Genomic DNA, 24,970 nt, shown 5'->3' with positions numbered 1-24,970 from the left:
GCGAAGGCAGCACTATTCTGGGTTTAATGTAGCCACATAGGAGTGTGTTTCTAAAGATATGCTGCTGGTAGTGATGTCATGGTTATGCAAGGAGAATGCAGGCATTCAGTCAGATGAGTCTGCCGTGTGTGGGTGGTACATAGATGTTTTACACAGGTCTCTCATATCACCTGTAAAACTTGGGAACTTCCTCTAGACTTTTCCCCTGCCCTCTGTACCGACAAGCTCTCTGGGAGGGAAGACACACACACTCTTCCTCATTATTCTACCCAACCGTTTGAATTTTGCGGGCCTTGCAGTGTTTAGCATTGAATGACCTCGCACAATGAGAGAGACTTGGAGAGGAGATCCGATACAGGAACACCCGGAACTCTGCCATATCTGATCCTTTCCAGTGACACCAGGGCCTCCTGGCATCTTTTCGAGTCATAGATATGATACCGTGCATTGGCACCGAGGCAGCACTCTCCTCTCCTGTCACCACCATATTGCCATGTCAGCTCTTATAGGCTGCTTCTTTCCCTGCTCGTTGCTTGGATGCAAGTTGCATGAGAGCTCCGCCTTTGCACTATTAAAATCCACATGTGGTGCATAGGCCTACACTGAGCGGTGGGCAAAGAAAGCTAGGATTGTTTGCTATTCCTAACAAGGCCAGCTGCTGCCTAGTCATAAAAGCATGCCCTAGAAGGCGTCGGCCGCTGAATGACTTATGAATGCCGAATGTGGGTAAAGCTGTGTGGCGGCCATTGTTAGCCATTGTCCTTTCTGGCATTTGGACAGTGCCAGGCCTTTCCTGGATCTTTCTGTTTATGTGGCTAATTGCAACTGTGGTCTCCATAGCAAAGACAAAACATCCTGCAGATTTTGGAGACAATTGTGCTGCTTCCAGAATGAGTTGTTTCCTTTGACCCTGCTTTGTTGGGAATGACTGTATTCTAGAGTTGCAGGCCTCAGCGATCTGTTTTTGATGACGTTTGACCGGCAACCAGTCAGCCCAAACTGCATAGTTCACATTGTTTCCCCATAGAGAAGTATTCCGTCTTGCTGACTGTAATGCGATCGGGGAGATGTGTGTTCGCATTATTGTTCAAGGCAGATCAAGTAACCCAGAGGTTTTGTAATAGCAGAGACGCTTTGTTAAACGCTCCAGTTTTCCCCCTTCATAAGTACTTTGTACACCAAGATGTGTCATTCATCTCACACTGAACAGTGCCGTGCCCTTTCAGATTTCTATTTTTGCATATTTTTGTTACTGAATGTTGTCAGATCTTCAACCAAAACCTTATATTAGATAAAGGGAACCTGAGTTTACAAAAAAAATGCAATGTTTGGTTTTCGCCAGACCCATCTCGTCCAGAAAGTTGACTCAAGTTAGCCAGAAAGCACCTGAGTGATCATCAAGACTGTGATGAGGATGAGTCAAAAGTATAACTTTTTGGACGACATGGGGCCCATTATGCCTGGCGAAAACCAAACATTGCATTCCACTGTAAGAACCTCATACCAACGGTCAAGCATGGGGATGGTAGTAGTGTGATGGTTTGGGAATGCTTTGCTGCCTCAGGACCTGGACGACTTGCCTTAATAGAAGGAGCCATGAATTCTGCTCTGTATCAGAGTATTACATTTACATTACATTTACGTCATTTAGCAGACGCTCTTATCCAGAGCGACTTACAGTTAGTGAATACATTTTTTTTTTTATACTGGCCCCCCATGGGAATCAAACCCGCAACCCTGGCGTTGCAAACGCCATGCTCTATCAACTGCTCTACATCCCTGCCGGCCATTCCCTCCCCTACCCTGGACGACGCTGTTCTACAGGAGAATGTCAGGTCATCTGTCTGTGAGCTGAAGTTGGTCATGCAGCAGGACGATCCAAAACACACAATCAAGTCTACACGAAAATGGCTAAAAAGCAACACATTTGAAGTTTTGGAATGGCCTAGTTAAAGTCTGTTGCCAAAGCTTTTCTTTGAAGGAATTCACCTGACATCGAGATATGAGGTGTCCTTTCTCAAAGTTCGGCAGAACAGTGCTTTTGGAAAGTGTTGAGACTGTGACTGAACGTTCACGTGACACCTGTACGCAGAAAAGTTCAAGTACTATATGCATAGAAACAGAGAAGGGATATATCTGCCAGGTAGTGAAGTGACAGTCAACTCCAAGTGATGAAGACACTGCTTGGCTCCTTGCTTGTTGTCCCCAAGAACTAGGGATTCTGAGAACCCGTCATAAGATCCTTATAATGAGACCAATGACTATCCTCGCCATCTTTCTTCTCTGCTGTCCAGACCAGCTAGATCTGTTCTAACCATTTGTCTCACTCATCTCCATGCCTTCCTGGCATGCTGGTTAATTGACAAATAACCTTACGAGCCAAGATAATTAGCCTAATCAAGGCTATCTTTAGCATTACCACCGTTTTAAAGAACGTCCTCATAATCCACTGTGATTGCCAAGACGACAGTTAGGCCTACAACATCAGATAAAAAGGCAATACAGGAGATCCAGATGAGGATAAAGTGAATAAATACTGCAATAGTCATTCGCTTTTATTCAGGCTTGAATAATTCCGTCGCTTGTTTAGCCCCGCGTGTAGGATGTTAGCAGGTTGCAAGCTGTGTGAACACCTCAAGCATCCCACCCCCAGATGACAAGCTTCTTATCTTTTATGTACCGCTTGACCTTGTGTGGCTTTTGTTTGCAGACACCGTTTAGTGTAACGGGCGCTTTGAAAACACAACTTCAAAATGCTATTCATCATAGGATATTAAGTTAATGGTGCTGAATCTCTTATGGTTTGTCAAATTGATCTAGGCAATGTTTTGCAGAAGGTTGAAGCAACCAGAGTTTTACATGTAGTTACAGATGCCCATTCAGGCAGAAGAGTAACCAGGGCTATTGACATTTTAGTGTTCACTAATGGCAAATGTAAATGTCTCTGCACAAGGACCGACCGCAGACAGCTTAGCAGACTGTCTGTTCCTTGTCCAAAAATAAACATCACAATATTCAAATGAGAAGTCTGTAGCATTTCATAAGATCAGCAAAGTCTCCTTCAAATAGCTCTTCTCCATTTATGAGATGCATGGAAATTATTCACTCTGCACAAAATGCAAATCTGTTGTCCTTTCAGTGATGTTGTAATTATACCTGTTGATTTACAGGGTAATTCTCAAAGTCATGGCTGCCCAGGAAGTAAGAATGGCCAGTGATTTTAATGAAATGTGACATCTGAACACCCATAATTGAGGCAATTATCACCTGCTCCTTTGAACCAAAATAGCTGTGTAAAAGAAACACACACACACACTAGGCTCCTATATAGGCATCTGTCACCACATCTGTATCTCACTTGAAGCTGACTGGCAGTATGCCAGATAATTGGTTTGGTGTATAGCCCTATTCGGACGGGATTAGTTTTACGGGGGGAGGTCGGGTAATGTAATATGTGCATGAGCACAAAACACCACATCTGTAATGGCGAATCTGCCATGTCAGTATTTCTTACATGAGACTAAAGTAACAATTCCAGCCAGTATAATCTGTTTTTTTCCCAGCAAACTCCAAGGTCCTCTGATAATATTACAGTTTGACAGGTGCTGTTCGTAGTTAAGCAAGAAAACAATAACAGATTTTTATGAATGACTCCTTAAAACAAGGTGCTGCGCATATATTTTATGAATGGCATACATTTATCAACTTTTACAGTGAATACTTGTGCTTATGTTTTGTGCCAATGAATTGAAGTTGAACCTCGCCAAATGCGGCAGTTTAATTAAATGTGAAATAAAGTATTGTGCTTTGGCCTATTTTAATGAAACCCTAGCTGGAAATGTAGGCAAAGCAGGACATCCCCGATTCCCCACTGAGCTAAACGTTTGGGAAATGTCAAGTTCACTTTCTCATCCAGGGCGGCAGGTAGCTTAGTGGTTAAGAGCGTAGTGCCATTAACCGAAAGGTCGCTGGTTCTAATCCCCGAGCCGACTAGGTGAAAAATCTGTCGGTGCCCTTGAGCAAGGCACTTAACCCTAATTGCTCCTGTAAGTCGCTCTGGATAAGAGCGTCTGCTAAATGACTAAAATGTAAATGTAAATAAACGCATCTCAAGCGCGCTGTTCAGCAGCTCACATCAGCAGGATTGGCATTTTCATTAGGAGGGATATCTACTGTGGATCGCTAAAAGAGTGATTATGATCACACTTCCTCAATTTAAATATTATGGGGACACCTAAACATCTGGCAGCCAACACGAGTTATCAGTGTAGCCTTTATCGTCTAGACATGATGTTGAATATCTCCACGCCTAGAATAAAAACCTCCTGGCTTCAATCATAAGAGTCAATTGAATGAAGAAGAAAAAACTAATTACAGGGGGCAGTTTGGAAAAACTAAACAAATCGTCCTGTGGAATAACATATGCTGGGGTAATAAATACATAACCAACATCTCTAGTAATACTAGTCCCGTCCATGACACAAGTCATTGGATTTATTACAGCCTATATGCTAAGCTCAAGTGGCCATCAGAAGGCAGTGCATGTCCTGCCAACATCAAATTCGGGTTAATAGCAAAACCTTTGTGCCCTCCTTCCCTAGCTCAGCAGTTCACTCAGGTTGTTTGGGAATTGTTCCTCTACGTGATTAGCATTGGGTACAATGACCAGAAATGTGTATAGGAATACAGAGGGAGTTTATCACTTTCGCTCTGATCATTGACTTTCTATACACCTCACAACTGGTAATAGAACACTCAATGCAATGTGTTTCTACTGACATTTTACATCCGTTTTTATATAAACATACAACATTGGATGCCAGTGTATTGTATTATAGATTAATCTGTTCTTACATTATTGATTTGCTTTGAAATTAACTTAACTAAAGGGTATCATGCATTGTTAAAATATATATCACCTTCTAACCCTTTTATACACACAAATGTTCTACTAAAGGGCATCCAGTTCCCCAAATGGGAGTCAAACCCAAGACCACCACCATCTTGGATTGACATTACAGCGCCAGAGAGTCCATGGGTGCATCTCTGCTGTCTAGAATGGCTTTCTGTGTCTACTTTCATTCATTAATGAACTTGATAGGTTAAAAAAAATCCCCAATCTACCATATTGCTTTCACCTATCCCGTGCCCTCAGATCAGGGGAATGCAAGAAGAGGAAGCCACTTTACAGACACTGTTGCATCTCAAAAGTCTAGTGTCTTGACCTCTACTATTGTAATCTTTGTAGATTCCACCCACTGAATAACACAGACCAGTAGAATGTGTGTTCAGTTATGATATTCCAGAGGAGATACTTTTGGATCCGTGCCCTCAATTTCTAGTTATTTAGACGGATATTGCTGATGCTTGGTGCGGTCATTACATCACTACTTGCAAATCATCGTCCTTCACTCTTTCTCACTGTGCTGTTGTTTCTGCACTATGATTGGTTCCCTGGCAGACGTCACCAGATATACTCCTCAGCCACCACAGTGGCCTCCATGCACTTCTTAGTGATTAAATTCCCTAAAAGAGAGGATTCTGGTTTTAAGAGAAGCGATAATGTTTTGAATGTTAACGATTCTCCCTTTGCACAGACACACTCTCACATACACAGTGATGAGTTTTCCTTGAATCTAGTTAAAAGCATTTGTAGAGTAGGGTGTATGGGTTTTATTTAATTTTTCTCAGTCTAGTCTGGATGGGGAAAACCCAAAGTATTCAGCCACGAGCATTAGTGAGGTCGAGCACTGATGTTGGGCGTTTAGGCGTGGCTCGCAGTCGGCGTTCCAATTCATCCTGAAGGTGTTCGATGGGGTTGAGGTCAGGGCTCTGTGCAGGCCAGTCAAGTTCTTCCACACCGATCTCGACAAACCATTTCTGTATGGACCTCGCTTTGTGCACGGGGGCATTGTCATGCTGAAACAGGAAAGGGCTTTCCTCAAACTGTTGCCACAAAGTTGGCTGCACAGAATCGTCTAGAATGTCATTGTATGCTGTAGCGTTGAGATTTCCCTTCACTGGAACTAAGGGGCCTAGCCCGAACCATGAAAAACAGCCCCAGACCATTATTTCTCCTCCATCAAACTTTACAGTTGGCACTATGCATTTGGGCAGGTAGCGTTCTCCTGTTATCCGCCAAACACAGATTCATCCATTGGACTGCCAGATGGTGAAGAGTGGTGATTCACTCCAGAGAACGTGTTTCCACTGCTCCAGAGTCCAATGGCGGCGAGCTTTACACCACTCCAGCCGACGCATGGCATTGCGTGATCTTAGGCTTGTGTGCGGCTGCTCGGCCACGAACAGTTCTTGTGCTGACGTTGCTTCCAGAGGCTGTTCTGAACTCGGTAGTGAGTGTGGCAACCGAGGACATACGAGTTGTACGCTCTTCAGCACTCAGTGGTCCCGTTCTGTGAGCTTGTGTGGCCTACCACTTTGCGGCTGAGCCATGGTTGCTACTAGACGTTTCAACTTCACAATAATAGCACTTACAGTTGACCAGGGCAGAAATGTGATGAACTGACTTGTTGGAAAGGTGGCATCCTATGACGGTGCCATGTTGAAAGTCACTGAGCTCAGTAAGGCCATTCTACTCTAATGTTTGTCTATGGAGATCGCATGGCTGTGTGCTCGATTTTTATACACCTGTCAGCAACGGGTATGGCTGAAATAGACAAATCCACTGATTTGAAGCGGTGTCCACATACTTTTGTAAATATGGTGTATGTGCACATTTCGGAGCTTATGTCATTCCTAGCCTTCTACTTTTTCTCCAAGGCTTGAGTTGTGTGATCCACCCAGACTGGGATTGACTTCACCCTCTTACTTAAGCCGTCTGTTGGAAAGGCTCTATCTGTGAGGAGCAGGGCCCTAGCTAACCCGTCTCAGTGGAGACAGACAGAGGCTACAGCATGCAGATGTTAGCCTACAGTGGAATCGCTAGTTGGAGATTAGCGCTGACTGGCGTTAAGCTGAGGAACTCCTGTGTCAGCCCGTTTCTCCTGAAGTAGGGCGACGCTTTAGAAAGCGACCGAGTAGCTGACTGAGGAGTGAGTCTGGATGGAGTGGACAGCTCAGATAAGCAGCCTTCCTGAAACTCATGATGGAAACCGCAGGAGACATCGTCTCCCGACCAACCCCTTAGGGCTAGAACAGTCCCTCTACTGTACATGCTCCAACTTCACTCCATTTTTACCTCTCTTTTTTTTCACTCGTTTGTTTCTGCTTCCCTGTATTGTACTAATTCTTATCTCACTCTTCCTTGTCTATTTTCTTTCTCTCAGTCTTTCCACTAGTCTTTCTTCGCTTCCCTCTGTCACGGCAGTTCTGTTTCTCAATTCCTCCCCCTCTCTCTCGCTCTCCTCCCTTTATCTCCTTTTTTTTTTTTTATCTCAAGTTTAATATAGCTCATCAGCTGGAGTTGTCGTGTAGAAGGGGAGGGAGCCAGATGGCTGGGGGGTTGGAGGCAAGGGTGGAGGCCTGGGAGCGGGAGGAGCAGAGAGCAGTCATCTTTCCTCCTTTCTTTCATTGGTTTGATTGTATTGGTTTTAATATGATTAGAGAGTAGTGTAATTAAGGGTCACGTAGGTCAACAACAGCCTTTGGAGAGCGATCTGTGTGCACCTTCGGCTGACGTAGTGAGAGGAATCAATAAAGAGGAGTGTTTATGTGTTTATGCTAGCTTTAGACGTGTGGTTTGCATACGCATACCCATATGGTGTGTTGTGCAGCGTAAATGTTGCTCATTGGTAATGACTTGAAAATAGGGCTGTTTCTTCGAGTGGTGGAGCAATAGAGGACTGTTCCTATGACTCACTCACACACAAACACACGTGTCAGTGGTGCAGTTTATTCCATTCAGCAGCTACCACTTGTTGTAAAAGGAGGCCATTCAGTTCCTGACACTGATCAATAACTACTTTCCGCTTAACAATGACACAGGGCTCCATAGCACAAGCTGCTCAATAGAGGAAGGACATAGGGGGAAAACATGGGTAGGTGCAGTAAAGAGGTCAATGGAACGCAGACCGTGGGGGATAGAAGAAGGACGCTGGATTGGCGCACATTCAACACAAAATCTGATCTAACAAAGTGGATATTCGTCAAATTTGTCATGTGGTCACTAAAGTCCGATTTGGATATATTTAGCTGTTTTCGCTGCATACCATTTAGAAGTAGTCCCTTTTCAGATTTAGAAGAAGTGACTGCTAAATGCTAACTCCCGTTCCTATAAGCTGGTAGCATAGCTAGAATATAAAAATCTTGGTGGTAGTCAATCATTTTTAACTGTAATGCAGTTGATTGGTGACGATGACATGAACTTGCATTGGGTTTGACATCCATACAAGCTTACAAGCATTTTTACCTCAACATAGTGTGAAATACACATATAAACAACAGCTTAAATGTAGGATAATGTTGCTGGGGGGGGTAATGAGGAGATTCAGGATCTTTCCCCCACGGCATCTTTCCCCCACACATTTCCATTGTTTTGGTAGGGTTCCATTGACTTCTTTTACCTCTATCTATTGTAAAAGTTCAGGGAAAAATATAGGCAAACACTGTCCTCAACTATAACTAAGATCACTTTTGAGACAAAAATGTGTTTTCTGAAGTGTGTGTGCAGTCAAACAAGCTGTGAAGTGTAACATTCAAAATATCAGGGATTCTCTTGAATCAGTGTCTAAATGTAAGCTATCCCATTTAAGTCTGGATAGGATGAGACATTTTAATTACTTTTTCTCTCACAGTTGAGTGATAATTTTTCCCGACCACGCAGCTCGCTGGGTTGCTATTTTTGCCACTGCTGGCCCAGATTATTCAATGATAAACATAAGCATGTTATGTCAATAGCCAGCCAGCAATAGCCACTCCACTAAGAGAACAGATTATAGTAATCAATGTGTGAAATTACATCCAAAGCCCTCGGTCATGTAAACACTATTTGAAGTTGGCTGGCATGGGAAGCCATTGGCTGCTCTATTTACTTTTGACCGAGCATTGATATCTTGGCATTTTGAGTTCTCTGAAATATCGAGTGGAGTTTGAGGACAGCCTTGCCTTGAGTATTTGAAACATTTTTGGAAGTCGTTAATTAGCTGACACTCCAGAGAATGACTTGCAGTAAATGTAGCCCATACAAATAGCCTAACTAAGAAGGGTCAGCTTGCTTCAAGTGAAATCAGTTGTAGCCTATAAAATGTAGATTTTAGTTTTTGCATGCAGTCTTTACCACACCCTAATTAACACCTTCCCCACCTTTTCCTGTTTAAATGGTGTTGAGGCGAGAAGGAGTGAAGCAGAGACTGATGCTAGGTGCTTTGGGTGTGTGGCAGCAGTATTTTTGTCACAGCGGTGACAGCTCTATATTTGGCGGTCCTCATTTATCTTTCTATACAGGTGCCAAGCGGCCACTCTCCTAGACAGAAATCGAAACACGCACACACAGGTTATCTTTGTGATATACACTGTTACTACTGATGTCACAGAACTAAACCAATGTTTGGTCTTGAATTGCAGCCATGTAATCATTGTTATACACACACTTTGAGAATGACCTGCTTTGAAAGAACATGAGAATAGAGGGGAAGGAGAAACCGAGCTTGTGTGACTGAACTGCTTTCGATTATTGGTACAGCTGGTGCAAATGGTTTGTGTTATTGTGTATACCTGCTTGTATGTGTGATGATGGGACAAAGACTAATCTCTCTGCATCCTGCTGCCTTTGTGTGCTTGTGTGCCAGGGACTGGCCAATAGAAGAGCTGTTCTCTGTATAGGAGTCATACCAACAGTGGATTGGCCAGGGACTCTAACTGACAATACTGTACTGTCGTTTCTGTGAGAAATTTCTCGGCGTCATTGGCGTAAGAAGTATGCTTGGCCTTCACCTCTGGGTTATATAGCAGCAATCAGCAAATAAACCCAACTTCAGTTTGTTTTTGCTTTTGAGAGCCATAACTGGCAAATAAATGGACGGCAATAAAACCAAGGCAAGGCAATGTTATCTACATGGTAAAAGCTTTTGTATGTTCTGGAAAATGTCTCACAAAATTAAAGCCAGTTTGACACACATTATGTTATGTTCATAAATTATGTTGACCTCTTTGTACACCAGTAGGTCCAGTTTTGTAGGCATTATCCTACATGCACTATTTATTTGGGTACATCTAGATCAGTGGTCAGCAACTGGTTGATCTCCAAGGCATTTCTAGTCGATCACCAAACATTTCTGTAAAAAAACAACGATAAAGCCTTGCGTTCCTATTTATTTTATTTGTCTCGTGCTGTTGGCGGTAGGTGCACCTGATTCGGCAACCCTGCGCGCCAGGTAGGTGAAGTGTTCCCATTTTGAACCATTTCATGTGTCTGAAGGTCCAAACTCTGCCTTCCCGGCGGGCCCAGAGAGCAAATCAAGTACACTATATAGGCCTACTACTAATCGGATGGCTCAGACGTACTGTGTCTGCAGACGTAAAAGAAAGCTGCAGCAAAGTTGATACTGTGAGATTTCAAAACTTTTAAAACCGTGACTAGAGAGACTGTAAATGAATACAGCAAAGAGCTGCCGGTTATGACTTGAGATCATGTTTAAGTTCTTACTCAGCACTGTCAACACTTTTTATTCAACACTTTTATAAGCCATGAAATGCACTTTCTTCCTACTTCCACTCACGCTACAACCAGCACTGCAGCTGTAATGAATTAATGGGAAAGTGTAGGCTATCTATAGGCTTGCGTTGTTATTATTAGCGGCTTGGGTCTTTTTTTAATATCGAGGAATATTTCACTTTCTCTGTTCATAGGAGTAACAACATTAATTTGTGCATGCGGTACGACTTGAGTTTCTCCATCAGCAGGTAGACTGTGTCCCTTTTTTTGCCATTGTCAGCGGAGGGAAGGGAGAACGGAGGGACAGACCATCAGCCCAGTAAAATAAAAAGCAAATTATTTAAATGTATGCTCACTCAGCTGTGCCTCACAAGTAATGCAGCGACTGATATATTACCGGTGTGATCATATAGCCTAGCTCAAATATGAAATATCATTTTTTTAAATGGTCCGAACAACAATTATTTTGCAGGGCAATTCAAGCAAAGCCAATATGCAGTGATAATGTATTGGGCCTATAGCCTACTGCACAAACCTCATTGCTACAGAACTGTTTTTAATAGTGGTAGTGAGCGGTCTGGTCGGGTGAGGTTGTGTTTTCTCTAGCAGGAGGTAAGCTTGGCTTCTTATATGGTGTCGAGTAAAGCTTAAACCATGTATTTAGATTGTAGGTAGGTATTGTAGTTAGGTATTGTAGGTAGTTTATCTAGGTAGTTATTGTAGGTTATTGTAGGTAATTATTGTAGGTAAGTATTGTATTCGGCTGAGCCCGGTGAAGCACGAGGCTAGCTAACCCACTACCTGGACCAATAAAGCTAGCTAGCTAGCGGGTAGCTACTGGTAACTATTAGCAACTGTGGATAGTTGTTTCCAATGTTATTTCACGCTTAAGAGTACCTGTAATTATGCCCTTTAAGGAATACCTGGAATAGTATAAAGTAATCCTTCTCCCCCCACCCCCCATTAAAAAAAAATAATAATAATAAAAAAAAACAATTTTTTTTTACAAAAAAAGTGGTTCTCCCACTGGCTATCATAAGTTGAATGCACCAATTTGTAAGTCGCTCTGGATAAGAGCGTCTGCTAAATGATGTAAATCTAAATGTAATAGGTTAATGTTGCATAGGCTTATGAGCGGTAGATCTTGGCATGCATTTTGACTTAGAAAGTGATCTTGACTCAGAAAAGGTTTGTGACCACTAATTTGACAAATTATCGCTTTAAAGCAAAACCATTCTCTTCTCCATCTTCCTCTCTCCCTTTCCCTCCATTTTTCAGTAGGAGCATAATTTAGACCCAACGGCCCTCCACCCTATCTACATTCTAATTATAGTCTTGTTAGCCCCCGAGAGCATTCGTTCCCTAAAACAATGATACCGTTAACAATAGAAGTGGGAGGACAACAAGAAGCCAGCGCCACCATTGTTTGTGCTCTTCTTCTTACTGTTTGTGCCTGAAGAGAAACAAAGGACCTCTGTGTACTGTAAATACGTGCTGATATGATACTCAGGCTTATGCCACGGGTGATTAGCCCCAGCAGCAGCTAACTGTCGCTACATCTGTCAGCCAGACAGAAGCTCTCCCTCTAAGTCAACAGATAGTAGAGACAGTTTCTAAACCCAGAGGTGCAACATCGCGAGATTTCCAGGAACGCTTGCAAAGCAGACCAGGCCGGGGTTTGAGCCAATGTCTTAAGTAGTATAACATGTTATTACTTCAACCTTGTGAAAGTGACAAACAGACTAGTTTTAAAAAATGTATCGAAGGAATGCCTTTGATTTGACGGCCTGCACATGCGCAGTTCGGCACGAGACGACCTTTAGACCCGATGAAGTGTTTCTACGCATGAGCGTAGCTAGCCAACGTCGCCATGACATCGCCTACAAGCGTGATCGGGGATTTCTATTGGAGAAGAAGTTTCTGCCTCGCTTCATAGTGTACTGTCTTTGGTCGAGAGTTAGCAAACATGCTAACACTAAGCTAGCCGTGGTTGTTAGCTTCGCTGGACATATGGCTATTGCCATGCCCCAGATACAATGATTCTACTGTATTCTGTAAAATGCAGTTGGTGCCATGAGCTAACTGAACATAGACAGATGTTTATGCATGTCACTGCTTCTATGCTCAGTGGCATCATCTCAGCTAAAGTCGCTGTCAATGTGTAGACACTGACCAACTACTAGTGATGGGGGAATAAATCGATACAGTTACATATTGCGATTAGTGCTAGTCGGCTCTACCTGAGCCAAAACTCTGGTATTTTTCATAGCTTATTCGCCATCTTCTTTTTAAGTAATGAGCCAACATGTTTTCAGGACTTTTATTTCCACGACTGATCAAAACAAATGTTCTCATGCTCTCCCTTGTGTCTCTGCAGGAGATGTATACAGAGCAATATATTTGGAACATCAAATCGCAATAATATCGCAGTATTGAATCGCAATACATATAGAATCGCAACTAAGTATCGTGAGAATATTGTATTGTGAGGTCCGTGGCAGTTCCCAGCCCTACCAACTATCCTCTCCAGATTACTCCGTGTTATGGGTCATGTGTTATTGCCCTCCCTCTTCTATCTCAACCCCCTCTTACTGTGGCTATAGGTGTGTTGTCAGTAGGTGCATCCAGGTGTGCCACAAGTGTGTGTGCCTAGTAGCTAGATCAGAGGGCAGAGGAGTGTGTGAGGGGGAAATGGAGCGTGAAAATGAATGTGGTAGCAGTGGTGATGGTGGGTGAGTGCAGGGCAGTGTGGGAGGGAGTGTGTGTGTGTGTGTGTGTGTGTGACGAATGGCTCCAGACACATGGGACCGTGATGAGACTGACTGGCAGCCAGGCGTCACCCAATCATCCCATGACTCATCTCCGCTGATGGGCCAGATGGGTCCCCAATGAGGGCCCTGATTGAAAAACACACTGTCTGTGAGCGTGTCTGTGAGAGTGTGTTAATGGCCGACCCGCGAGACTAAAGTGGCAAAGAGCTCAGATCAGGGACCTCGCTTTCTTTGTAGAGAGGTCAGCTGTAGTCATGAGGATGGCGTGTTGCCAAGCGTCTCTCTGAGTGCTTAGCAGAGTAGAGGGAGAGTCCAGTAAATGTTTGGCGTGACACTTTTATGACAGGGCTTTTAGGGAAGTGTGGCTTTATGGCTCTGAGTGGTCATTAAGTCCCCATGGCAGAGGGACTGCATGCACATAAGGTTGACCTTTCTCTCACACTCGTCTACACACACACCCAGTACCCTGCCCTGAACCTTAGTCACTGTTACTAGCCGGCTACCACCCGACACTCTGCCCTGAACCTTAGTCACTGTTACTAGCCGGCTACCACCCGACACTCTGCCCTGAACCTTAGACTGCTGCCCTATGTACAGTGGGGAGAACAAGTATTTGTTACACTGCCGATTTTGCAGGTTTTCCTACTTACAAAGCATGTAGAGGTCTGTAATTTTTATCATAGGTACAATTCAACTGTGAGAGACGGAATCTAAAACAAAAATCCAGAAAATCACATTGTATGATTTTTAAGTAATTAATTTGCATTTTATTGCATGACATAAGTATTTGATCACCTACCAACCAGTAAGAATTCCGGCTCTCACAGACATGTTAGTTTTTCTTTAAGAAGCCCTCCTGTTCTCCACTCATTACCTGTATTAACTGCACCTGTTTGAACTCGTTACCTGTATAAAATACACCTGTCCACACACTCAATCAAACAGACTCCAACCTCTCCACAATGGCCAAGACCAGAGAGCTGTGTAAGGACATCAGGGATACAATTGTAGACCTGCACAAGCTGGGATGGGCTACAGGACAATAGGCAAGCAGCTTGGTGAGAAGGCAACAACTGTTGGCGCAATTATTCGAAAATGGAAGAAGTTCAAGATGACGGTCAATCACCCTCGATCTGGGGCTCCATGCAAGATCTCACCTCGTGGGGCATCAATGATCATGAGGAAGGTGAGGGATCAGCCCAGAACTACACGGCAGGACCTGGTCAATGACCTGAAGAGAGCTGGGACCACAGTCTCAAAGAAAACCATTAGTAACACACTACGCCGTCATGGATTAAAATCCTGCAGCGCACGCAAGGTCCCCCTGCTCAAGCCAGCGCATGTCCAGGCCCATCTGAAGTTTGCCAATGACCATCTGGATGATCCAGAGGAGGAATGGGAGAAGGTCATGTGGTCTGATGAGACAAAAATAGAGCTTTTTGGTCTAAACTCCACTCGCCGTGTTTGGAGGAAGAAGGATGAGTACAACCCCAAGAACACCATCCCAACCGTGAAGCATGGAGGTGGAAACATCATTATTTGGGGATGCTTTTCTGCAAAGGGGACAGGATGACTGCACCGTATTGAGGGGAGGATGGATGGGGCCATGTATTGCGAGATCTTGGCCAACAACCTCCTTCCCTCAGTAAGAGCATTGAAGATGGGTCGTGGCTGGGTCTTCCAGCATGACAACGACCCGAAACGCACAGCCAGGGCAACTAAGGAGTGGCTCCGTAAGAAGCATCTCAAGGTCCTGGAGTGGCCTAGCCAGTCTCCAGACCTGAACCCAATAGAAAATCTTTGGAGGGAGCTGAAAGTCCATATTGCCCAGCGACGGCCCCGAAACCTGAAGGATCTGGAGAAGGTCTGTATGGAGGAGTGGGACAAAATCCCTGCTGCAGTGTGTGCAAACCTGGTCAAGACCTACAGGAAACGTATGATCTCTGTAATTGCAAACAAAGGTTTCTGTACCAAATATTAAGTTCTGCTTTTCTGATGTATCATACTTTTGTCATGCAATAAAATGCAAATTAATTACTTCAAAATCATACAATGTGATTTTCTGGATTTTTGTTTTAGATTTCGTCTCTCACAGTTGAAGTGTACCTATGATAAAAATGACAGACCTCTACATGCTTCGTAAGTAGGAAAACCTGCAAAATCGGCAGTGTATCAAATACTTGTTCTCCCCACTGTACATAGTCATTGAACACTGGTCACTTTTTTTAATAACGTTTACATACTGTTTCATCCACTTTATATGTATATACTGTATTCTAGTCATGGCTCCACTGCTGTACACCCCTTTTCTATTCATATACTGTCTATACACACCATTGAATGTATATATATTTATGTTCCAGTCTGATATTGCGCGTTCTGATACTTCTTAATAAAAAAAAAAAAAAAAATTGGTCTTGATTGTGTGTTTTATTTTTTCATTGTATTGCTGGGTATTACTGTACTGTTGGAGTTAGAAACACAAGCATTTTGCTGCACCTGCGGTAACATCTGCAAATCCGTGTACGCAACCAATAAAATGTGATACACAGGCACGCACCCCCCACCCCACTAACACACACCTTATGGCATCACAGCTTCAGACAGATTGAACCGTGCTCATTGTAATGATAAATAATCATAGGGGAACGGGGACTTCCCATTGTTATTGTTACCCAACCCCTCCTCCAGCCCTCCACCAGCCCCAGTCAATCTGAGTAATGCCCAGTAAAGCCTCTTTTCCCCAGCTCTCCGAGACACTTTAGGGAATGAAATGGGGCCGTGTCCTCCCACTCTGTGGGATCTATTCTGGTCTGCATTATCTACTGGCCATTTGTTCCAGTGACTCTGTTCACTTACTCACTGCCTGTGTAGCAGGTGGATAGGTGTGTAGATGCATTCCATTATGTCTACCAAATGTAGGCCTATGTACATTCTCCATAGTGGTTCTATACCAACATCTACAGTGTGTTGGTCATAGTGGTGTGTTATTATGGCAATGGGATGATATGATGGCGATATTTCTATCACAACACACAACACTCATACTATTGCTTTCACTGCAACAGTTACAAGACATTTATTAGTGTCACAGCTCTCTGAGAGTGGCTGAGGAGTTCAGTGACTGGCCATGGACTACAGTAGGACTAGTAGCAGAGCCAAGTAGGAGATGCTCCATATCAGTTCCAGTCTATTTCCTCACTGTCTTGCTTCAGCATCTTCCCCTTGAGCTCTGTGCAGACAGCATAGTGCAGTACTTGGAGGGGCAAACCAACAAACAAACGTAGAGGCGCAGGCTCCTGAGAGCAGGTGGTGGTGGGAAAGTGTGGACCTAAACTCAAGGCAATCTGAAAAGCGTTCCAAATTCAATCTGGGCTGAGGTGGGAGTGGACACACGCACACATCAAGCAAAGTAACACACGCATGCATAGTAACACACACACACACACACACACACACACATTCCCCACCCACATTAGCTAAATAGCCTAGTCACAGTCCTAGGTTTTATTTTCCTCTTAAAGAATAATCGTATTCTACCATAGCAGCCCTTTGGCATACTCTATTGTACGTGGGAGGGAGAATGGTGCTGTTAATTGGAATAGAAAAGGTGTGGTACTCACAATACAACTAGTATTTGTCATTGTAGATTGGATGTGTGACCACAGTTACTGTGCACACTGTTATCGTCTCTTTACTTTTGGGTGCGGTGAATCACTGAAAGGCAAAGGTAATAGGAGGCAAGGTGTAACTGATAGTTGCTGTCCTATTGTTGGCTTTAGCAGCATGGCGGCTCGTGAAATAATTGTGCCTACTTCAATTGATAAGGTATCTATTCTGTGTGGATGTGTTGACGTCAATGTAGGTTCATCATCCTTGAAAGAGCACCACCAGTCTTGAGTTGAATTGATGTCGTTTGCTTTTACGTCAGGCTTTGTTCACATCGAATAAAGAAGAGGAAACCAAACAGTTTCCAGAAAGATCTAAAATGGTGTCCTCTATGCCTGCCTTATCCAGTTATCAAGGCAAACAAGTGCTTTATCAAAAAGCTTGCGTTCTATCAACAAAGCCTGTCCTCCCAACCGTCCCATGTGGCATTGCCAAGCTCCCACAGTTATCTGACACTGTCTGTCTGTCTGTCTGTCTGCATCGCTTTCTGTGTCGCTCTCTGTCTCTGCCTGTGTGTGTGTGTCTGTCTGCTGGAAAAAGGCACTGTTCTCACTCTTCCATTTGAAAATATGATTTATTACAAAATTCACTAACGTTTTGGCGATCTCCTTTGTGTGTCTCCTCACCCAGGTGAACTTTGTGGTGTGCCAGCTATTTGCCCTGCTGACGGCCTTCTGGTTCCGCCTCTACCTCCATCCCAGTAAGACCAGTCCTTTCATCAGGCATGTGGTGGCCACGCTACTTGGCTTCTACCTGGCCCTCTTCTGCTTCGGCTGGTGAGTACTGTTTAATGGTACTGTTACAGGTACTGCACAGTCCTCTTCTTTCTCACCCTCACCTCTTCTCCCCAAATTCTGCTTTCATCTCTGGTTCCCTTCTTCATCTCCCCCCCCCTCCCCTCCTCCTCCTCCATATCTCCCTCCTTCACACCTCCTTGCTTCAACCCTTTCCTCCATCCATCTTTCTTTGAGCCGGAGTACCTTCTCCTCCACCCGTCTCCCTCCCTCCGCTCATCTCTCCTCATTCCCTGCCTCTGTCCCCACTCCCTCCAGCTCTCCCTCCATCCGTCAGGGGCCAAGGTAAACTGGTCGATGCGGGGGTAATTGATATTCAATTAGGGAGTTGTGGGCCCGTTGTAAACGACCTGAAGTCCCTTGGCAGTGTGCCTCTTAGGGTTTAGTCTGTCTCTGTGTGTACTGTCTGTGTGTACATGAGCAGGCCTGGGAGAAATGCTTAGCGTGTGAAACGTTGAGTCATTCCACCATTGCAGCAGTTCTGAGCATGTTTAATGTGATGTCATTCAGGTACATGATACTGATGGTAAGGTGATACTGTTGTGGTCAGATCACATTTTGTGTGGTGACTTTTAGTGTAACTTATGTATCTCTTGTTAGTCAGCTGTGAAATGTACCTTAACGGCTTTGTAACAGTGAATACATTGAGGAAAGTAGTACCATAAACGCTGCGTGAATTCCTATCACTTTAGTTTGACAATCACTGACAAGCCATTCCACTGACTAACTTTATAACACACTCCTCCTATCTCAGCCCAGCTAGCGCTCAATTCTCTGTCATATTGACTCTAAAACACACACAGACATGTCACACACACAAACACACACCGGCACACACACCCACACACCGACACACACACACCCACACACACACACCCACACACGCACACACAGACCGTCACACACGCACACACGTCTCACACACACACCCACACACACACAGTCACACACACACCGTCACACAAACCGTCACACACACCCACACACGTCTCACACACACACCCACACACACACAGTCACACACACCGCCACACACACACACACACCGTCACACAAACCGTCACACACACCCACACACGTCTCACACACACACCCACACACACACAGTCACACACACCGCCACACACACACACCGTCGCACACACACCGTCACACAAACCGTCACACACACCCACACACGTCTCACACACACACCGACACACACACACTCACCGTCACACACACCGACACACAAACACCGTGACACACACACCGTTACACACACCGTCACACAGTCTCACACACAGTCAGTCACACACACACACACACAGTCAGTCACACACTCAGACACACACACAGTGACTTACTCCACTGTTCTACTCTACCTCACACTGAGGACAATGCCCTATGGGACTTACCAAGAAGTTGCTACACTATACTCCTTAGGACCGGGACAATACCAGTATCACAATCTTTTTCCCACGGCAAAAATGAAAACACGAAGCAGACAAACTCTTTGGTCTTTTAAACTGCTGTATGTAATATATTGTGTGTTATAGCTTGGAAAATAAATGAATGCTACTCTGGATGACAACATAATGTTTGTTTCCAACAAAACGGATAGTGAAGTGGTCCAATTTATATAACTTTTTGTTAATTTAGCACTGTTAACATATCATTTATAGACGGTATTGTAAAAATCCATGCCGGTACGAGGATCCATGTAAAATACAAGGGAAAGAAACGCACCCCTATTTAGGCGAGGTGCTGGCTGACGGCGTAAAACACTTCAAAAAGAAAAGGAAAGCCGCACACTCTCGGAGCTCAGATGCAATAATGTAATATCTTAATAACCAACGTTTCGACAGACAAGCTGTCTTCATCAGGATATAATGACAAACACTGCGGGTCACTGGTTTATATAGTGTGAAAGGACACACGCAGGTGTCTGTAATCATGGCCGGGTGTGGCCTTGATAGCATTGGCCAATTCACAGATAAAAACAACATACAAAAAACATGGATAGCATATGATCATAGATACGAGCTATGAGGATCCATACCAGTATATCTTAAAATACGATATATCCCTAATCATTAGTAATAACCGCCACAGTAGGTCAAAATGTCGCCTACTCCATCTTTCTTTGGGGGCTACCATCCCTCTTAAATGCCAATGTAGCCTGACAACCAACCATACTACAGTATATGGCAGTTGGTGCTATCCAATGGTAGTACACCTGGGATGAATTGTCAGTCCCCATGACAGTTTGGGGGTGCCCCCTGCTGTTGTGTTGGTAAACACACAATGTGTAATCTCATCTCCGGGACAGTGTTGGTTTATCACACCCTTCAAAGGGCACAGTCAGTCTGTGTGGTGTTGATGATGATGATGATGATGATGATGATGATGATGATGTGTCTGTCTGAGAGCCCATACTCAGTCACGACACACACACACACACACACACACACACACACACACACACACACACACACACACACACACACGCACACACAGACCGTCACACACGCACACACGTCTCACACACACACCCACACACACACAGTCACACACACACCGTCACACAAACCGTCACACACACCCACACACGTCTCACACACACACCCACACACACACAGTCACACACACCGCCACACACACACACACACCGTCACACAAACCGTCACACACACCCACACACGTCTCACACACACACCCACACACACACAGTCACACACACCGCCACACACACACACCGTCGCACACACACCGTCACACAAACCGTCACACACGTCTCACACACACACCCACACACACACAGTCACACACACCGCCACACACACACACCGACACACACACTCACCGTCACACACACCGACACACAAACACCGTGACACACACACCGTTACACACACCGTCACACAGTCTCACACACAGTCAGTCACACACACACACACACAGTCAGTCACACACTCAGACACACACACAGTGACTTACTCCACTGTTCTACTCTACCTCACACTCTGAGGACAATGCCCTATGGGACTTACCAAGAAGTTGCTACACTATACTCCTTAGGACCGGGACAATACCAGTATCACAATCTTTTTCCCACGGCAAAAATGAAAACACGAAGCAGACAAACTCTTTGGTCTTTTAAACTGCTGTATGTAATATATTGTGTGTTATAGCTTGGAAAATAAATGAATGCTACTCTGGATGACAACATAATGTTTGTTTCCAACAAAACGGACAGTGAAGTGGTCCAATTTATATAACTTTTTGTTAATTTAGCACTGTTAACATATCATTTATAGACGGTATTGTAAAAATCCATGCCGGTACGAGGATCCATGTAAAATACAAGGGAAAGAAACGCACCCCTATTTAGGCGAAGTGCTGGCTGACGGCGTAAAACACTTCAAAAAGAAAAGGAAAGCCGCACACTCTCGGAGCTCAGATGCAATAATTTAATATCTTAATAACCAACGTTTCGACAGACAAGCTGTCTTCATCAGGATATAATGACAAACACTGCGGGTCACTGGTTTATATAGTGTGAAAGGACACACGCAGGTGTCTGTAATCATGGCCGGGTGTGGCCTAATAGCATTGGCCAATTCACAGATAAAAACAACATACAAAAAACATGGATAGCATATGATCATAGATACCAGCTATGAGGATCCATACCAGTATATCTTAAAATACGATATATCCCTAATCATTAGTAATGACCGCCACAGTAGGTCAAAATGTCGCCTACTCCATCTTTCTTTGGGGCTACCATCCCTCTTAAATGCCAATGTAGCCTGACAACCAACCATACTACAGTATATGGCAGTTGGTGCTATCCAATGGTACCTGGGATGAATTGTCAGTCCCCATGACAGTTTGGGGGTGCCCCCTGCTGTTGTGTTGGTAAACACACAATGTGTAAACTCATCTCCGGGACAGTGTTGGTTTATCACACCCTTCAAAGGGCACAGTCAGTCTGTGTGGTGTTGATGATGATGTGTCTGTCTGTCTGAGAGCCCACACTCGGTCACCACACACACACACACACACACACACACACACACACACACACACACACCTAAGTCCTCAGAGATGTAGTCATAACATAGTACAGAGATCTCAGGGTTGTGGCCGTAGGGAGTGACTGTCCACTATCCATAGTCGCGCTAGACTTTCTTATTCATGTATGGCCCTAGTCCTGATGAGAAACTGCCCCAGAGTTCTGCTGTGCCTGGCTGCATGACAACACTCTGTACTTTCCCTTTCCATGTCACTAGAGATTTATTCGCCTTCAGGAATTTGTTTTCCTCAGTACTGGATGAAAGAGGGAGGGAGGGAGAGGGAAAGAGTGTCAAAAAGCAGGGAGAGTGACAGAGTGGATAGGAGTGAGACAGAGGGCACAGTGGTGATCCATCTAGTGAATGTTAAGTTCTGACTCCTTGTCGGTTTCTTTTCCCCACAGGTACGCCTTACATTTCCTGGTCCAGAGTGGCCTGACCTACAGTATCATGATCTTTGCTGGGCTGGAGCACATGCACAAGTGAGTAATGCTTCTATTTCCTCTGAAAGAAACTGCTCATTCACTGGCTGTATACTGTAGCAGCAAGACCAAGAATGGCCAAATCAAAAGTCTCCAGTGAACACGTGATGCCAACTCATGACGTCGTCGCTTTTCATAAAGCATCGCTTCCAGAAAACAAATCATAGTCCATCTTTTCACAAGGCTGATTAATTGAATAGAAATGCATATGGAAGAAGGTAATTGGCCTTTATTTAGAGTGGTGTTCCAGAACGTCTTATCCAGCAACAGAAAGGCCTTGACCTTGTGCCCAGCTGTTTCAATTCATATTTACTGAAGTGATTAATTTGAGCTGAATTCTGCCGGAACAGGATCCGGCACCTCTCAGTTTTGGACTGTTTTGTTCCAGAACCTATTTGCCAGGATCCTGTACCTCTCGTGACATGAATAATTATTGTAATTGTTTGCGATGTAAAAATTATAATCAAAGCGATGAGAGTTAATTCGTGTTGCCTCTTTAATTCTCCTGCCCCCTAAAGGCCACTCTAAAATGTGCAGTTTTGCCACACAACACAATGCCACAGATGTCTCAAGTTTTGAGGGAGAGTGTAATTGGCATGCTGACTGCAGGAATGTCCACCAGAGCTGTTGCCAGATAATTGAATGGAGGCCAACATCGTTTTAGAGAATTTGGCAGTACGTCCAACCGGCCTCACAACCGCAGACCACGTGTAACCACGCCAGCCCAGGACCTCCACATCCGGCTTCTTCACCCGCAGTATCGTCTGAGACCAGCCACTCGAACAGCTGACAAAACTGTGGGTTTGCACAACCAAAGAATTTCTGCACAAACCATTTCAGGGAAGCTCATATGCGTGTTCGTCGTCCTCACCAGAGTCTTGACCTGACTGCAGTTCTGCGTCGTAAACGACTTAAATGGGCAAATGCTCACCTTCGATGGCAACTGGCAGGCTGGAGAAGTGTGCTCTTCATGGATTAATCCCGGTTTCAACTGTACCGGGCAGGTGGCAGACAGCGTGTATGGCGTCGTGTGGGCGAGCGGTTTGCTGATGTCAACATTGTGAACAGAGTGCCCCATGGTGGCGGTGGGGTTATGGTATGGGTAGGCATAAGCTACGGACAACGAACACAATTGCATTTTATCGATGGCAATTTAAAATGAACAAAGATACCGTGACGAGATCCTGAGGCCCATTGTCATGCCATTCATCCGCCGCCATCACCTCATGTTTCAGCATGATAATGCACGGCTGCATGGCACAAGGATCTGTACACAATTCCTGGAAGCTGAAAATGTCCCATCGACGGGGCTGTAGTGGAACAGGTTGAGAGTTTCAAGTTCCTTGGTGTCCACATCACCAACAAACTATCATGGTCCAAACACAACAAGACAGTCGTGAAGAGGGCACGACAAAGCCTATTCCCCCTCAGGAGACTGAAAAGATTTGGCATGGGTCCTCAGGTCCTCAAAAAGTTATACAGCTGTACCATCGAGAGCATCCTGACTGGTTGCATCACCGCCTGGTATGGCAACTGCTCGGCCTCCGACCGCAAGGCACTACAGAGGGTAGTGCGTACGGCCCAGTACATCACTGGGGCCAAGCTTCCTGCCATCCAGGACCTCTATACCAGGTGGTGTCAGAGGAAGGCCCAAGAAATTGCCAAAGACTCCAGCCACCCTAGTCATAGACTGTTCTCTCTGCTATCGCACGGCAAGCGGTACCGGAGCGCCAAGTCTAGGTCCAAAAGGCTCCTTAACAGCTTATATCCCCAATGCCATAAGACTGTTGAACAGTTAATCAAATGGCTACCCAGATAATTTGCATTGTTCCCCCCCCCCACCCCCCCCACCTCCTCTTTTACGCTGCTGCTACCATCTGTTTATTATCTATGCATAGTCACTTTAACTCTACCTACATGTACATATTACCTTGACTAACCTGTGCCCCCTGCACATTGACTCTGTACCGGTACCCCTTGTATTGCTTCGCTACTGGTATTTTACTGCTGCTCTTTAATTATTTTTTTATTTTTTACTTATCAATTTTTTACTTAACACTTATTTTTCTTAAAACTGCATTGTTGGTTAAGGGCTTGTAAGTATTTCACTGTAAGGTCTACACCTGTCTTATTCGGCATTTGATTTGATTCTTCCATGGCCAGCATTGTGATGATGGGATGGATGGAGTCAGGCGCAGGAGTGTGAAGAAGGAATATGCTTTATTCAGCCCAATAAGGGCCGGTTTTCTGATCCACGCTCCTACCTTTTTTTTAAAGGTATCTGTGACCAACAGATGCATATCTGTATTCCCAGTCATGTGAAATCCATAGATTAGGGCCTAATGAATGTATTTAAATTGACTGATTTTCTTATATGAACTGTAACTCAGTACAATCTTTGAAATTGTTGCATGTTGTGTTTATATTTTTGTTCAGTGTGAATGCGTTATTACAGTGTTACTAAACACACTTATGTTAAAACTTACTAAACCATCATTATCCTACATTTACATTTACATTTATATCATTTAGCAGACGCTCTCATCCAGAGCGACTTACAAATTGGGCGACTTACATTACTGCA

General features: G+C 44.4%; 1 protein-coding gene across 2 annotated transcripts in view; it reads left to right on the top strand.

The window, feature by feature from the left end:
• Positions 1–24,970, top strand: part of mboat2a (membrane bound O-acyltransferase domain containing 2a) — a 75,265-nt gene that overhangs the window by 13,788 nt on the left and 36,507 nt on the right. For both annotated transcript variants that reach the window (XR_014610051.1, XM_084144309.1), the window contains exons 2-3: positions 17,683–17,828; positions 22,309–22,386. Coding sequence is in view for 1 of the 2 variants with exons in the window: in XM_084144309.1 (XP_084000435.1) it covers positions 17,683–17,828; positions 22,309–22,386 (224 nt within the window). In the remaining variant the exon portion in view is untranslated. The remainder of the gene's footprint in view (positions 1–17,682; positions 17,829–22,308; positions 22,387–24,970) is intronic.

The sequence above is a fragment of the Coregonus lavaretus genome (genome assembly GCF_964263955.1).
Source record: "Coregonus lavaretus genome assembly, chromosome: 27".
Lineage (NCBI taxonomy): Eukaryota > Metazoa > Chordata > Actinopteri > Salmoniformes > Salmonidae > Coregonus > Coregonus lavaretus.
Note: the sequence above shows the minus strand (reverse complement) of the source record. Positions and strands in the feature narration are given on the sequence as shown.